Genomic DNA, 14,115 nt, shown 5'->3' on the forward strand with positions numbered 1-14,115 from the left:
AATTGAAGGATAATTGCTTTACAGAATTTTGTTGTTTTCTGTCAAACCTCAACATGAATCAGCCATAGGTATACATATGTCCCCTCCTTCTTGAACCTCCCTCCGATCTCCCTCCCCATCCCACCCCTCTGGGTTGATACAGAGCCCCTGTTTGAATTCCATGAGACATACAGCAAATTCCCATTGGCTATCTATTTTACATATGCTAAAGTAAATTTCCATGTTACTCTCTCCATACATGTCACCCTCTCCTCCCCTCTCCCCGTGTCCATAAGTCTGATCTCCATGACATAGATTTTCATGTTGAATGCCAAGTCTGAAACCAACCCCTGCCCTTCTATTATTTCCAGTATCCTCAGAGGCTTGACTGAAGAACTCTTTTATTTATTATTAATTGTTAAGTCTCTGCTTATTATTATAGATATGCTACCCTACCAAGATGCATGTAATTTTGAATGTCTGGTCATTATGGTCCAGTAAGTTCAACAGAAAGTTTTCCTGTCTGCTCTGTTGCAGAGCAAGAGATGTTGTATTATGGAAACAGCTCCAGTCTAGGTCCTGGTAGAGAGGATTCTAGTCCTGGCTCTGCCACTGAGTAGCTGTATGACCTTAAAGAAAGCATCTCCTCAGGGTCTATGCCGAGTAGTGGGATTGTTGGGTCATACAATAGTTTTATTTCTAGTTTTTAAAGGAATCACCATATTATTCTCCACCATATTCTCCAGTGGCTGTATCAATGTACATTCCCACCAAAGAAGCAAGAGGGTTCCCCTTTCTCCACGTCCTCTCCAGCATTTACTGTTTATAGATTTTTTTGTTGATGGCCATTCTAATCAGCGTGAGGTGATATCTCATGGTAGTTTTGATTGGCATTTCTCTAATAATAAGCCATGTTGAGCGTCTTTTCATGCATTTATTTGTCTGTGTGTCTTCTTTGGAAACATGTCTGTTTATGTCTTCTGCCTGTTTTTTTTAATTGGGTTGTTTGTTTTTCTGATACTGAACTCCATGAGCTACTCGTATATTATTTTTCTGTGCTCCAGTTTGCTGAGTTGTGAAATGGAAGGGGCCAAGTTTCATGATCTCGAGAATCCAGTCTAGATATAAAATTCTTTTATATTCTATATACATGTTTTCTGCTGCTAAGTCACTTCAGTCGTGTCCGACTCTGTGCGACCCCATAGACTGCAGCCCACCAGGCTCCTCTGTCCCTGGGATGCTCCAGGCAAGAATACTGGAGTGGGTTGCCATTTCCTTCTCCAATGCATGAAAGTGAAAAGTGAAAGTGAAGTCGCTCAGTCGTGTACAACTCTTTGCGACCCCATGGACTGCAGCCTACCAGGCTCCTCCGTCCATGGGATTTTCCAGGCAAGAGTACTGGAGTGGGTTGCCGTTGCCCTCTCATATACATGTTTAAGTAGCCCTAAATTAAAAGTGGAGATGTTTTCTCCAGGTGAATACTAAACCACTAGCACTACTAATTTCAGCTCCTGTTACAAATGCTCTGTTTTCAGGCTCAGTCCTGATATTCAGATATTGCTGGGCAGAGAGGAAAAGTTTACTAAAGATGTCTTTATATTCATTCCAGCAGACCAACATCCTAATAATATTCAGTTCTTAAAATTTTTTTTGAAGTTAATCTTAGAACACTCTATTCATCTATTAAGTAGAGGCATGGTCTTTAGACTGGGATGGTGGATGGTCTTAGATACTTTTATTCTGCTTCATGCATGGAAATTTTTCCAAATATTTCTTGCAGTAATTTGAATAATACCTACTCTCTTTCTCTCTTTCCATGTATATAGAAATTCCTGCCCAACATGCATGTGTACAAAATTATAAAATTTTAAGTGCTTACAAGTCCAACTTGCTAAAAAAAATCATGATATATATATATTTCCTTTTGTAAAGCAACTTATAAGAAGAATTAATCTTACATGTAATGAACTTTAGTTGTATTTTTTATGAACTATAAGATGAACCCTTATCTTAGTATTTTAAAACACAATACTTGGATATACAAATCGTCACTGAAATACTCCACACTGTTTATACTATAGTGTGAATCTATATAATTTGTTTTATATGACTGGATAGTGGTGGAAATTAATTATATATTTACAGGCTCTTTCTCTGGTTGATTTGTGGGCAGGTAATTTTACTGCCAAAAACTAATTATCTCACACTCTCTGATATTTGATGTGAAGTATAATTGATATTATTGTAGTTCCATCTCCTATGTTAAATTTTCTCATTTGACGTGATTTGCTCCATTTTCCTAATAGCAATTACTTGGCGAGCTGTCAGAGGTAACCCACATTTATTCCCTCAAGGCACTTCTCTTTTGATGTAATTTTTTGGATTCAATCTCTGGACTTAACACCCTCCAAATGTTCCAGCTGTGCCTAGTTTTCACTGCAGAATGCCAAAGAGACTAAATTTAGAGGGGAAAAAAAAATGTGTAGATCCATTTTTAAGAACAATTCAATTTTAATGGCTTTGTTGGCCTTGCTTGCATAATTTCCCCTCTGAAGCGGTATCTTGCATGAATCAAGAGCTTATTGACAAATCTCTTTCTTTAACCCTTGAGAATTTCTACTTAGCTTTAGTGACTACAGAAAAGTGACTCACTAGACTTAATTATCAACAGAAAGTGCATGTTCCATGTATGCTCAGTCACTCAATCATGTGTCCAACTCTTTGTGGCCCCATGGACTGTAGTCTGCCAGTCTCCTCATGGAATATTTCTAGGCAAGAATCCTGGAGTGGGTTGCCATTTCCTACTCCAGGGGATCTTCCCGACCCAGGAACCAAACTCAAGTCTCTTACCTCTCCTGCAGTGGCAGGCAGGTTCTTTACCACTACCACCACCCGGGAAGGGAAGCCAACGTGTTCCATGGAATCTAGCAATTCTGACTTTCAGAGAAAGAGAAAAAAACCTAAGAGAGATTTTGTTTTAAGTGCAACTTGAAATATATTTGTGGGAGATAAAAGACAAGAGTTAGGAAGTGCCAATGATGGGAAAGAAGTAGGGCCACAGCGAGATGACCCGTCATCCCTGTCTGCTCACTACTGAGGGCTCTGAAGGGATGTGGGACTTTCAGTGCTAACACTGGGAGGGTCCCAGGCAAAATGGGAATAGTTGGCCAAGATTTCTTTTTGGGTTTAGAGACTCAGCACGCTTGGTTCAGGAGAAGAAAGTTCGGGGTAGAGTTCTACTCTCTAAGACTTTCCATTAAGTTGATGGGCCATCAGCTCTCTACTTCCAACCAGAAGTAACCAAGAAACAGTTAGGGGAAGCAGGGGAAGAGCAGTGACTGGGTGGTAAGTAGACGACAGTGGAGAAGATGGGGGCACAGAGAGAGAAAAGTGATTTCACGAGTCAGGCCTGATTCTCTTTCCTTCCCATGGAGGATGACTTAGCCATTTCCATGGAAAAGCCACCTTCGTTTCGGAACAGGTTGTAATGATTTAAGGAAGGCACTCCCTGCCCCATCCCTTTTTTATTTCAGGGGTTGGAAGCATGAGCCAGGTAGGAGGACCATAGAAAGGGGGAAATATGCAAGTAAATAAAATTTACAACCTAATTCATGAAACATTTTCCTTTGGTTTCTCTGCATATTATATATATATATAAAAAATATATATTATATATATAATATATATATATTTTAAGCCTGTGATAGGTTATACTGATAAAGTTGTATTATGTAGCAATGACAGATGATTGAAATGAGGCACAGAAAATTTGGCGAGCCTGTGTGCAGGCTTGAGTGTGACAATAACACAGGTATTCAGTTGTTCACAGTATTATTTGATGGCTAGCAAAACACGAGCTGTTCTTGTTTTTTTGAAAGCAGAAAAATATGAATCATATCATGGAATGCAGAAGCTGATAGCAATTTTTGGTTTGTTTAAGCATTAAAAGCAATCATTTAAATGCTGACACTTTTGAAATCCTAACATGAGAATTCACTAACCTTTGATGAAATCGTGTGCCGACGATGTTTTTGTCAAGGGAACACTGTATATACATTAATCAGATGACATTGGTGTGTGCTAAGTGTTACTTGTCTGTGATGTTTGCTGTATTTTGATTGCTCGAAATATTTTATTGGCCCAAATATAGGAACGTTGTTTTGTAGATGATAATAATAATGTACTCGATTATCGAATATTAGAAATGTTTCCAGGCCTTGGATGTGGAGGAGTCTGTTTCTCTCCCATCTGACTCCATGGCTTGCTCTGTGAATTTAACTCCTCCTCATTCCCATCCCCCTCCAAGAAACAGCAGCAGGATAAACTTTGCTCTCAGTTCTTCTCCCATCCTTGGCTCATAACCCTCCTGCCTCCCCTACCCACGGTGGGTGAATGGAAGCTTTTAAAGAGACAGCAGTGAACCGGTGCTGCGTCCCCGTCTGGTTTCCACAGGTGTTACTCATTTGCGGTGACGGTGCCTCTGAGGATGGTGTGTTGTTTCTTAAGAAAGAGTGATGAATGTGTGTGGTGTGTGTTGATATTTTTGATCTCTGTGGAAATTGGGAAGGCCTCTTTTAAAATCAACACTGCCTTATATTTGGGCCAATTTAGAAATTAAAAAACTGTTCTAGACAAAGAACCAGATTACCAAAAGGCTTGCTTTTTGCATTTTATCGGCTAATCCTGAATTTGAGAATAATTAGAATTGTGCCAGTACTGTATCTAAACTTTACCTAAATTATAAGTCATTGCTGTGTGGCTTTGAGCAGATCCAAAAAATTGCCTTTTGAGAATTTGGAACTTATTCTAATACAGGTTTTGTTTAAAGCTTTAAGTATTGTTTTTAGTTTAATAGGGAATAGATATATAAATATTATTTTATAATAGCCTAAATCATTTAAAAATAACTGAAAGTTATATATTCTGTCACATCTACCTTTTAAAATGCAAATCCCCACGTGACCTTTTTTTTCTAATAATATGCTTTGAGATGTAGTCATAAACACTTAAAGATTATCTCACGACCCTCACCACATTCCTATTTTTAACAAGAAATTTAACAAATTAGCTTTAAGATGATGGCCAAAAGGTTATGGTTTGAAAAAATTAACAGTATTTTAAAATTGTTTATTTTAAAGCATAGTCCTTTTACCTATTGAAATATTGTCCCTCTTTTTAGAAAATTACTTGGAAATAACAGAATTAAACACTTTTGAATAAAACACATGTAAAATAAGGAGTAACTAATGCCTTATATTGTTGATATCAGAAATCTTTCGCCTACCCTGCTGTTGTATGATTCCTGGTTCAAATTTAGTTTTCTTGTCATTTATTACTGTCATTAGTACTCCTGTTTGCTATTAGTATACACATTTGACTGCTGAATTTACATTTTGATTCTGAACAAATGTGTAGAATATTTAAAAGTAATTTTTAATAATTGCTGCATGGTGTAGGATTGGAGGGTTATATGTGTGCATGTGTGTACATTAACACACCCACAAATTTGCTGTGGATCTGCAAGTAAGTTTACAAATACATAGCCAACAACATCCAAAATATGATTTATTTTCCTAGCCTAGGTTTATATCTTCACAATTCTGAATGAATTATTTGTTTCTTTGTAGAAACAAAGGATGGAGTATGGCCCAAGAGCAACCGACATTCCTTCTGCCCCGTCACCTCCTCCAACACCAGCTCCTGTCCCTGTTCCCCTCCCACCTTCCACTCCAGCACCTATTCCTGTGTCAAAGCTCCCGGCAAACATAACCCGTCAAAACAGCAGCTCCAGCGACAGTGGTGGCAGTATTGTGCGAGACAGCCAGCGACAAAAACAAGTTCCTGTGGACCGTAAGTTTCCCCGGGAGGCAAAAACACTCAGTTTCTCCTGTGAATTACAAGCACTACTAGGTGAAAAGGTTTGAGTGTTGTTTCTGCTGGTGTATGCTAGGTCACTTCAGTCGTGTCCGACTCTGTGGACTGTAGCCCGCCAGGCTCCTCTGTCCATGGAATTCTCCAGGCAAGAATACTGGAGTGAGCTGCCATGCCCTCCTCCAGGGAATCTTCCTGACCCAGGGATTGAACATGCGTCTCCTGCAGCTCCTACATTGCAGGGATTCCTTACCACTGAGCCACTAGGGAAGCCCCTCTGCTGGTAATAAATATTATTGAATATATTTAATAGTCCTTTATACTTGCATGGTGCTTCACTGATTGCAAAGTCCCTTATATCTCATTTCTCATCCTCCAAGTAATTCTAAGAAACAGGAAGTCCTCTTTACTCTCTAATGTGTGTATTTCTACACATATTCCAATATATTGTGGTGGCTGAATGCAGACTCTGAAGCCAGACAGGCTTGAGTCTGTATAACGAAACATCACTTGCTGGCCATGAGACCTTCAACAATGTAATCATTTTCTCTATACTTTAATATCTGACTCGTTGTAAACCCATGGACTCTAGCCCACCAGACTCCTCTGTCCATGGCATTTCTCAGGCAAGAATACTGGACTGGGTTGCCAGTTCCTTCTCCAGGGGATCTTCCTGACCCAGGGATCAACCCAGGTCTCCCAGATTGCAGACAGATTCTTTACCATCTGAGCCACCTGGGAAGCCTAAATATATATCTGAAACTGTTGGGTGTTGGTTCAGGGGCTCCGAAGAGCTCTAGTACCATAGTCTTCTATGTCTCAGTGCAGAAAAAGAATTCAGCGAGAGGCACAGAGACAGATAAAAAGTGATTTATTAGAATAGGACACTTGTGAGGCTTATGAACTGGTGGACGAGAGATACCCTGCCCCAAGAACTTACTGGGCTACAGTTTTATAATCAAAGGAAACATCAGGAGGGGAAAAAGAACTTCTTTGTCTTTGTTGAGTGGACGTCATGCTTCCATTATCAGCTCCTCTTCCGGGTCGGGCAGGGGAGTTTTCTTGTCCCTGCCTCGTAAAACTAGGTCCACAAACTATTGTTTATGTGTGCATGATCACTGACTTACTGAGCTTGCTGGGCAGGATGTGGGTCCCATGCCACCATTGTTTTATTGTTTTGGGACATGTCTCGTGCTTCTGTTGCATGGTTTTGTTGCTAAGCATGTCTGCTTGGTTTTGTGGTTAAGCAAAGCTACTTTCCTGAGTAATCATTAACTTACAGGGGTCTCCCATAGTTTTTACTTACAATCCTCTAGTGGGATTAACTATTTAATCACCTATTTGGCTTCCCTGGTGGCTCAGATGGTAAAGCCTGCAATGTGGGAAGCCCAGGTTTGACAACTGGGTAGGGAAGATACCCTAGAGAAGGAAATGGCTACCCACTTCAGTATTCTTACCTGGAGCATTCCTAGGACTTCAGAACCTAACGGGCCACAGTCCGTGGAGTCACAAAGAGTTGGACTGAGCGACTAACACTTTCACTTTCTTTCATCCCTTTACTCTGTCCCTGTCACATATATGGTGTGTACACACACACACACACACACACACACACACACACACACACACAATCACACTAGCTTAATATAATTAGTTCTGAATTCTGTGCTTTTCTCATATAAACATACTTCTACTGTAGATGATCACTCTATTTTCTTTACTTTCATTATTGTTTAGACTGTTGGAGTAACTCGAAAATTCATCTTCGTGTGAAATCTCGTCTCTGGCATCCAGATACATGTCTTGAACTATTCACTTTATAACTGGATGGGATACATGAGATTCAGGTTTTCATCTTGGTAAATCATAGCCCCATCTATTCAGTTGTGGTCCTTCTTGATAAATTAAGAGTTTTTTTAAAAGAAGACACTGAAACTATTACTGTTTAATTGTTCTAGAAGTTCTGGTTAAATACAATAAGCACAAACCTACTTTTATACATTACTTTCTTAACTGAAGTACATTAACTTTTAAATTACCTTCTTACCCATATCTTGACTTTACCAAAGAAACTAATGGAAAAATGATGAACATTTTCTGTGCAGCAAAAACAACTATGTCTGCACACGTGTGTGGTTGAGAGTGTGTGTATAATTGGCTACTAAATTTTAAACTGGCTACATTTCCGTGTATTTTTTTAAAAGGTTGCTTTTCTTTTTTTTGCAGACAGTAAAGACACAGTTTAGAGATGAGAAAGTTCTATAAATGTTTTTGTTGATTTCCCTAAGGAAAATATTGCTGTCAGAGAGTTTCTTCATTCTTAGCACCAGTTTATAATATCTCCCTTCTCTGATGCGTCAGTGCAGTAATCTTTGACACGGTGGCACTTTTTTCCAGGCCTGGGATCAGGGTTCATAGGCATCCAGGCCCAATTTTGGAACAGTCTGTGGGCTGGGACAATTTGTTCTTTGTCCTAGTCTAAGAAACTAAGAATAACCTGATGGGAAAGAGGCATGGGTAGAATTCTTTAAAGATAGAGAACTCTCCTGATAATTGTGACTCATCATTTTTAAGTCTGTTTTTCATAAGTAAAAGGGTGACATTGGTATGTAAAACATAAACATCTCTCCCCAAATTAACACTTGTACCTGTTTTCTTAAACTAGTAACATTCTACATTCACTTATATAACGTTCCTTTTAGAGATAGCTCAAAAAATAGTTTGTCAGTAAATAAAGATAATCCTTTGGGTAAAACAAATATTCTCTTGATCATTTTTTATCTTTGTGAGTACTTTTTGGAGAACATTTCTTCTGAATGAATATTGGGGCTTCTCAACAGTCTTTTCAAAGCAAACAGACACATTTCTTTATTGGTAGCCTGGTTTCTTTCAAATATACATTTTGTGCTACCTATGTTCTCTGCATATGGTCTCTGATAAGCCTGATAAGACTTCTGATAAGAATAAAATTGAAGGAGCTGTAATTTGAATACTCACCCATAAAAATGTTACCAGATAGCCATGGACAAGGAAAAAAAGGCAACAGGTCCATTGATTCAAACCAGCTGCTGGATCCTTGGGTCATATGAGCTCAGTTCAGTTCAGTTCAGTCCCTCAGTCGTGTCTGACTCTTTGTGACCCCATGGAGTGCAGCACACTAGGCTTTGCTGCCCATCACCAACTTCCGGAGCTTGCACAATCTCATGTCCCCTTGAGTTGGTAATGCCAGCCAACCATCTTATCTTCTGTCATCCCCTTCTCCTCCTGCCTTCAATCTTTCCCAGCATCAGGGTCATTTCTAATGAGTCAGTTCCTGGCATCAGATGGCCAAAGTATTGGAGCTTCAGCTTCAGGGTCAATCCTTCCAATGAATATCCAGGGTTGATTTTCTTTAGGATTGACTGGTTGGTTTTCCTTGCCATCCAAGCGACTCTCAAGAGTCTTATCCAGCATCACAATTTAAAAGCATCTGTTCTTTGGCACTCATTTTTCTTTATGGTCTAACTCTCACATCCATATGCGACTACTGGAAAATTCATAGCTTTGACTATACAGGCCTTTGTTGGCAAAGTAATGTCTCTGCTTTTTAATATGCTATCTAGGTTGGTCATAGCTTTTCTTCCAAGGAGTAAGTGTCTTTTAATTTCATTGGCTGCACTCACCATCTGCAGTGATTTTGGAGCCCAAGAAAACAAAGTCTGACACTGCTTCCATTGTTTCCCTATCTATTTTCCATAAAGTAATGGGACCAGATGCCATGATCTTAGTTTTTTGAATGTTGAGTTTTAAGCCAACTTTTTCACTCTCCTCTTTCACTTTCATCAAGAGGTTCTTTAGTTCCTTTTTGCTTTCTGCCATAAAGGTGGTGTCATCTGCATATCTGAGATTATTGATATTTCTCCTGGGAATCTTGATTCCAGCTTGTGCTTCTTCCAGCCCATTATTTTGTGTGATGTACTCTGCATATAAATTAAATAAACAGGGTGACAGTATACAGCCTTGATGTACTCCTTTCCCGATTTGGAACCAGTCCATTGTTCCATGTCCAGTTCTAACTGTTGACCTGCATACAGATTTCTCAGGAGGCAGGTAAAGTGGTCTGGTATTTCCATCTCTTTAAGAGTTTTCCACAGTTTGTTGTGATCCACACAGTCAAAGGCTTTAGCGTAGTCAATGAAACAGAAGTAGATGTTTTTCTGGAATTCTCTTGCTTTTTCTGTGATCCAGTGGATGTTGGCAGTTTGATCTCTGATTCCTCTTTCTTTTCTAAATCCAGCTTGAACATCTAGAATTTCCCTGTTCACTTACTGTTGAAGCCTAGCTTGGAGAATTTTGAGCATTACTTTGCTAGTGTGTGAGATGAGTGCAATTGTGTGGTAGTTGGAACATTCTTTGGCAGTGCCTTTCTTTGAGACTGGAATGAGAACTGATCTTTTCCAGTCCTGTGGCCATTGTTGAGTTTTCCAAATTTGCTGGCATATTGGGTGCAGCACTTTCACAGCATCGTCTTTCAGGATTTGAAATAGCTCAGCTGGAATTCCATCACCTCCAGCTAGGTGATGGACACTAGCTTTGTTCGTAGTGATGCTTCCTAAAGCCCATTTGACTTCTCACTGCAGCATGTCTGGCTCTAGGGGAGTGATCACACCATTGTGATTATCTGGGTCATGAAGATCTTTTTTGTATAGTTCTTCTGTGTGTTCTTGCCACCTCTTCTTAATATCTTCTGCTTCTGTTAGGTCCATACCACTTCTGTCCTTAATTGTGCCCATCTTTGCATGAAATGTTCCCTTGATATCTCTAATTTTCTTGAGATCTCTAATCTTCCCCTTTCTATTGTTTTCTATTGTCATATAAGCTATTCAGTTCTATTCATCATAGTTTTCAAAAAGGCTCTCCTCTTCTCACTTTTGAAGAGATCAATACTTTAGTTGTTTTGCATGTCTTCTGCTTCCTTTAAAATGTTACTCCTTTTATTTGAGTTTAATCTTTAGTAATATAAGAAGTGTTGTTTTAGAGAGGTGTAAAGGTAGTCTAGTGTGTTGTTATGTACTAGAACATTGCAAGTGGAAACCAAAGCCAGGAACACATCACAAGAGGTTTTTATATTCCCTGGAAAGAGGTTGTACTTTAGACTGGAGATGGCTAAGTCAACAGATAAGGAAATAAATCTTTTAGTGTGGTGATACTTTTTTTTATTATTTCTTTGAGATGTTCTCCTCTGTTGTATGGCAGTGTGACTAAATCGTAGTGATTTAAAAGAGTTAACTAATAAAATGCATGCTGTGTATTAGCTAAATGTAACCATTGGTAATATTCCCTCTCTCTCTAGCCTCTCATCCTCCCTCCTTCTCTCTCTTCCTTTCACTTATTTCTCTTTCTTTTGACTTCTTTTTTCTTCAAAAGCTTTCCTGGGTACTTGAGGAATTAAAAAAAAAATTAGGCTAAAATAACACTATCTTATTATTTCACAGTTTCACTTATTTCCCAGGGACACCAAATACTTTCTGAAATACTCTCCCTGAAAAAAAAGAATCAGAAGAGTGGTCACAAAAGCTCCCTTAGTGACTAAGTCACTGTCACTTGCCAAGTTAGTTAAATTGGATTACTGTATCAGTTCTTTGTACTTAATCCTTGAAGGTGATATACTACAAATATGTATGTGTATGTCTCTGACTAAGATTTTAAAAGGATCAACTTAGCTGTTGTATTGAGAAAAGAATGAGGAACAAAGGGTGGGGTCATGGAGAGAAGCAGCAGAGAGATCTGTGAACAGGCTGGTGGATCAGACCAAGCTTGGCAACAGAAAAAAGATGGAGTGAAGTGGTTGGATGTGTGGCATCTTCTATGGTAGGACCAACAAGTTTTGCCAGTGGATTGGATGTAATTGAAGGCAAAGGGGAATCCGGCATACTTCAGTGGTATTTTGCTGGAGGCACTGGAAAAATAGAATTCCTAACTAACTAGCATAAAAGCAAGCTTCAGGAAAAGATGAGTCATTCCAGTGTAGACATGTTACATTTGAGATATCTAGTAGACATCCAAATGAATATATCAAGTAGAGAGTTGGTATAATATGAGTCTAGAGTTCTGAGGACCAATCTGGACTGCAGAAATAATTTGGGTAGTCACCAGCTTTTAAATGGTGTTTAAAGCCATGAGACCACCCGCAGTGATCATTGATGCAGAGAGTGCATCAGGAAAAGAGATCTAAGGACTGAGCCCTGGAGAGTTAGGGAGATGAAACAATTCTGAGAATAGGATACTGAGGCCTGTGAGACAGGAAAATCAGAGCGTGTGTGTGTCCTGAAGGCCATAAGAAGGTGTTTCAAGGAGGAATTGCCTTCTTCAAATGTTGCTGATGGATGACATAAGTAAATCATTGGGAATCAACCACTGGATTTTAGCAAAATGATGTGGAGAGATGCACCAATAGCCTAATTCCAGTGAATTTAAGAGGAAACTGAAGAATAGGAGTTTCAGTAGGCTAGTCTGGACAGATTTTTTAGTTTTGCTAAAAGAGGAGCAGAGAAATGGGAGTAGCTGAGAGGGGACATGGGGTTAAGAAAGGGCTTATTTAGGGATTTCCCTGGCAGTCCGGTGGTTAAGACTTCACTTTCCAATGCAGGGGGTGCAGGTTTGATCCTCACTCAGGAAGCTAACTAAGATCCCATATGCCTCACGGCCACAAAACCAAAACATAAAAGCAGAAGCAGTATTGCAGCAAGTTCAGTAACGACTTTAAAAATGGTCCACTTAAAAATCTTAGTAAAAAAGGAACTTATTTAGATGTGAGAGAAGTAACAAAATAATAGCATGTTTGTAATTGGTTGAAATGAGTCAGTCAGAGGAAAATTGATAACATGGAAGAAGCAGGGGGAAATTACTGTCAGAGGATTTAAATAGAGGACGTAGCGTCTAGTGCACTTGTAGAGGGGTTGCCTGAGGACTGAGGAGTCACTTGTCTATAATGTAATAGAAGGACAGCTGGCAGAGTGTACAGGAAAAGTGCTGGTGGTGAGGAGAGCTACTAGGGAATCTTAGCGGGGAGAGCTGCTGAGGAAACTTAGGGATCTAAGTTTAACTTCTTTATTTTACTCAGAAATGATGAAAATGAGATCATCAGCTCAGGGTGAGGATTGGAGACTGGGTGTTGGGAGGTTCACAGAAGGAAGAACATAGGAAATGTTTGTCTAACAGCAGGCAATTGTATGGTCCAGGGTGGGATTTCTCACCTTGAGCCCTGTGGACGTTTGAGGCTGTGTAATTCTCTGCTATAGGAGACTGACCTGCGTGCATTGCAGCCTGTCTTGTTATGTCAGGCTTCTACTCACTGCATGATTATAGCTTCCTTCTTTCTTGACCCCCATTTGTGACATCTTCCAAATGTCTCTGGCTGTTGTCAGATGTCCCCTGGAGTCAAAATCCCCCACCCAGTTGAAAACCACTGGCCTCGGGAAATGTAGTATGATTATCAGGGAGCATTAACCGCCCAGTGGAGGTTCATGATCATGAAATTAACATGAGCTCACTCAGCACTGTTGGCTTCTATTCGGTGTGCAGGTGTAGCACAGAATACAAAAGTGAGATTTAACAAGGGTGGGGGTCTTGCCAAATGAATACAATGAAGACAGAGAAGAAACAGGGAGTGATTTTAATAATTGATTATGAAGTGTATGCTTGGTGAGAATGAAAGGGAAGATAGGAGGAATACTAGATTGTCAGCCCTGCTGGGGTCATAAGATTGTTGGCATTGGAGTTCTAGAGAGAGTGAGTTGTTGGAGCTTTAAAAAATAAAATAACCTCCTCTGTGTTGGTATCTAGGGAGGAAATCTCAGATGGAGGAAGTGCAGGATGAACTTATCCACAGACTGACCATTGGTCGGAGCGCCGCCCAGAAGAAATTCCACGTGCCACGGCAGAATGTGCCAGTTGTCAATATCACTTATGACTCCACCCCAGAGGAAGTGAAGACGTGGTTGCAGTCAAAGGGCTTCAACCCTGTGTAAGTCTCTCTGGGAATCCTTTACAGTTCTGTGTGTAAAACATGCAGTGTTTTCAATTTGATCACTAAGATGCACAAGTGATTCCTAGAAAATGTGAGAACCCAAGCTGTATCCATTATACTTAGGAAATGACTCTAGCCATTTATAGCTAAAAAACGAATTGCAAGAAGCGGAAATAACTGTCTTTTGTTGGCACCCCATTTTCTAGATGGTGGGGTCTGTTCATCTTTGGCTTCTAAAGCAATCTGTTGGCAGCTGT

At 39.7% G+C, this 14,115-nt stretch overlaps 1 protein-coding gene across 4 annotated transcripts in view; it reads left to right on the forward strand.

Annotated features, from left to right (window-relative positions):
• EPS8 (EGFR pathway substrate 8, signaling adaptor) overlaps positions 1-14,115 on the forward strand; it is a 197,681-nt gene that overhangs the window by 178,969 nt on the left and 4,597 nt on the right. For all 4 annotated transcript variants that reach the window (XM_061417742.1, XM_061417740.1, XM_061417741.1 and 1 more), the window contains 2 exons: positions 5,607-5,829; positions 13,675-13,855. In XM_061417742.1, the coding sequence (XP_061273726.1) occupies positions 5,607-5,829; positions 13,675-13,855 (404 nt within the window). The remainder of the gene's footprint in view (positions 1-5,606; positions 5,830-13,674; positions 13,856-14,115) is intronic.

This window comes from Bos javanicus, chromosome 5 (genome assembly GCF_032452875.1).
Source record: "Bos javanicus breed banteng chromosome 5, ARS-OSU_banteng_1.0, whole genome shotgun sequence".
Taxonomy (NCBI): Eukaryota; Metazoa; Chordata; class Mammalia; order Artiodactyla; family Bovidae; genus Bos; species Bos javanicus.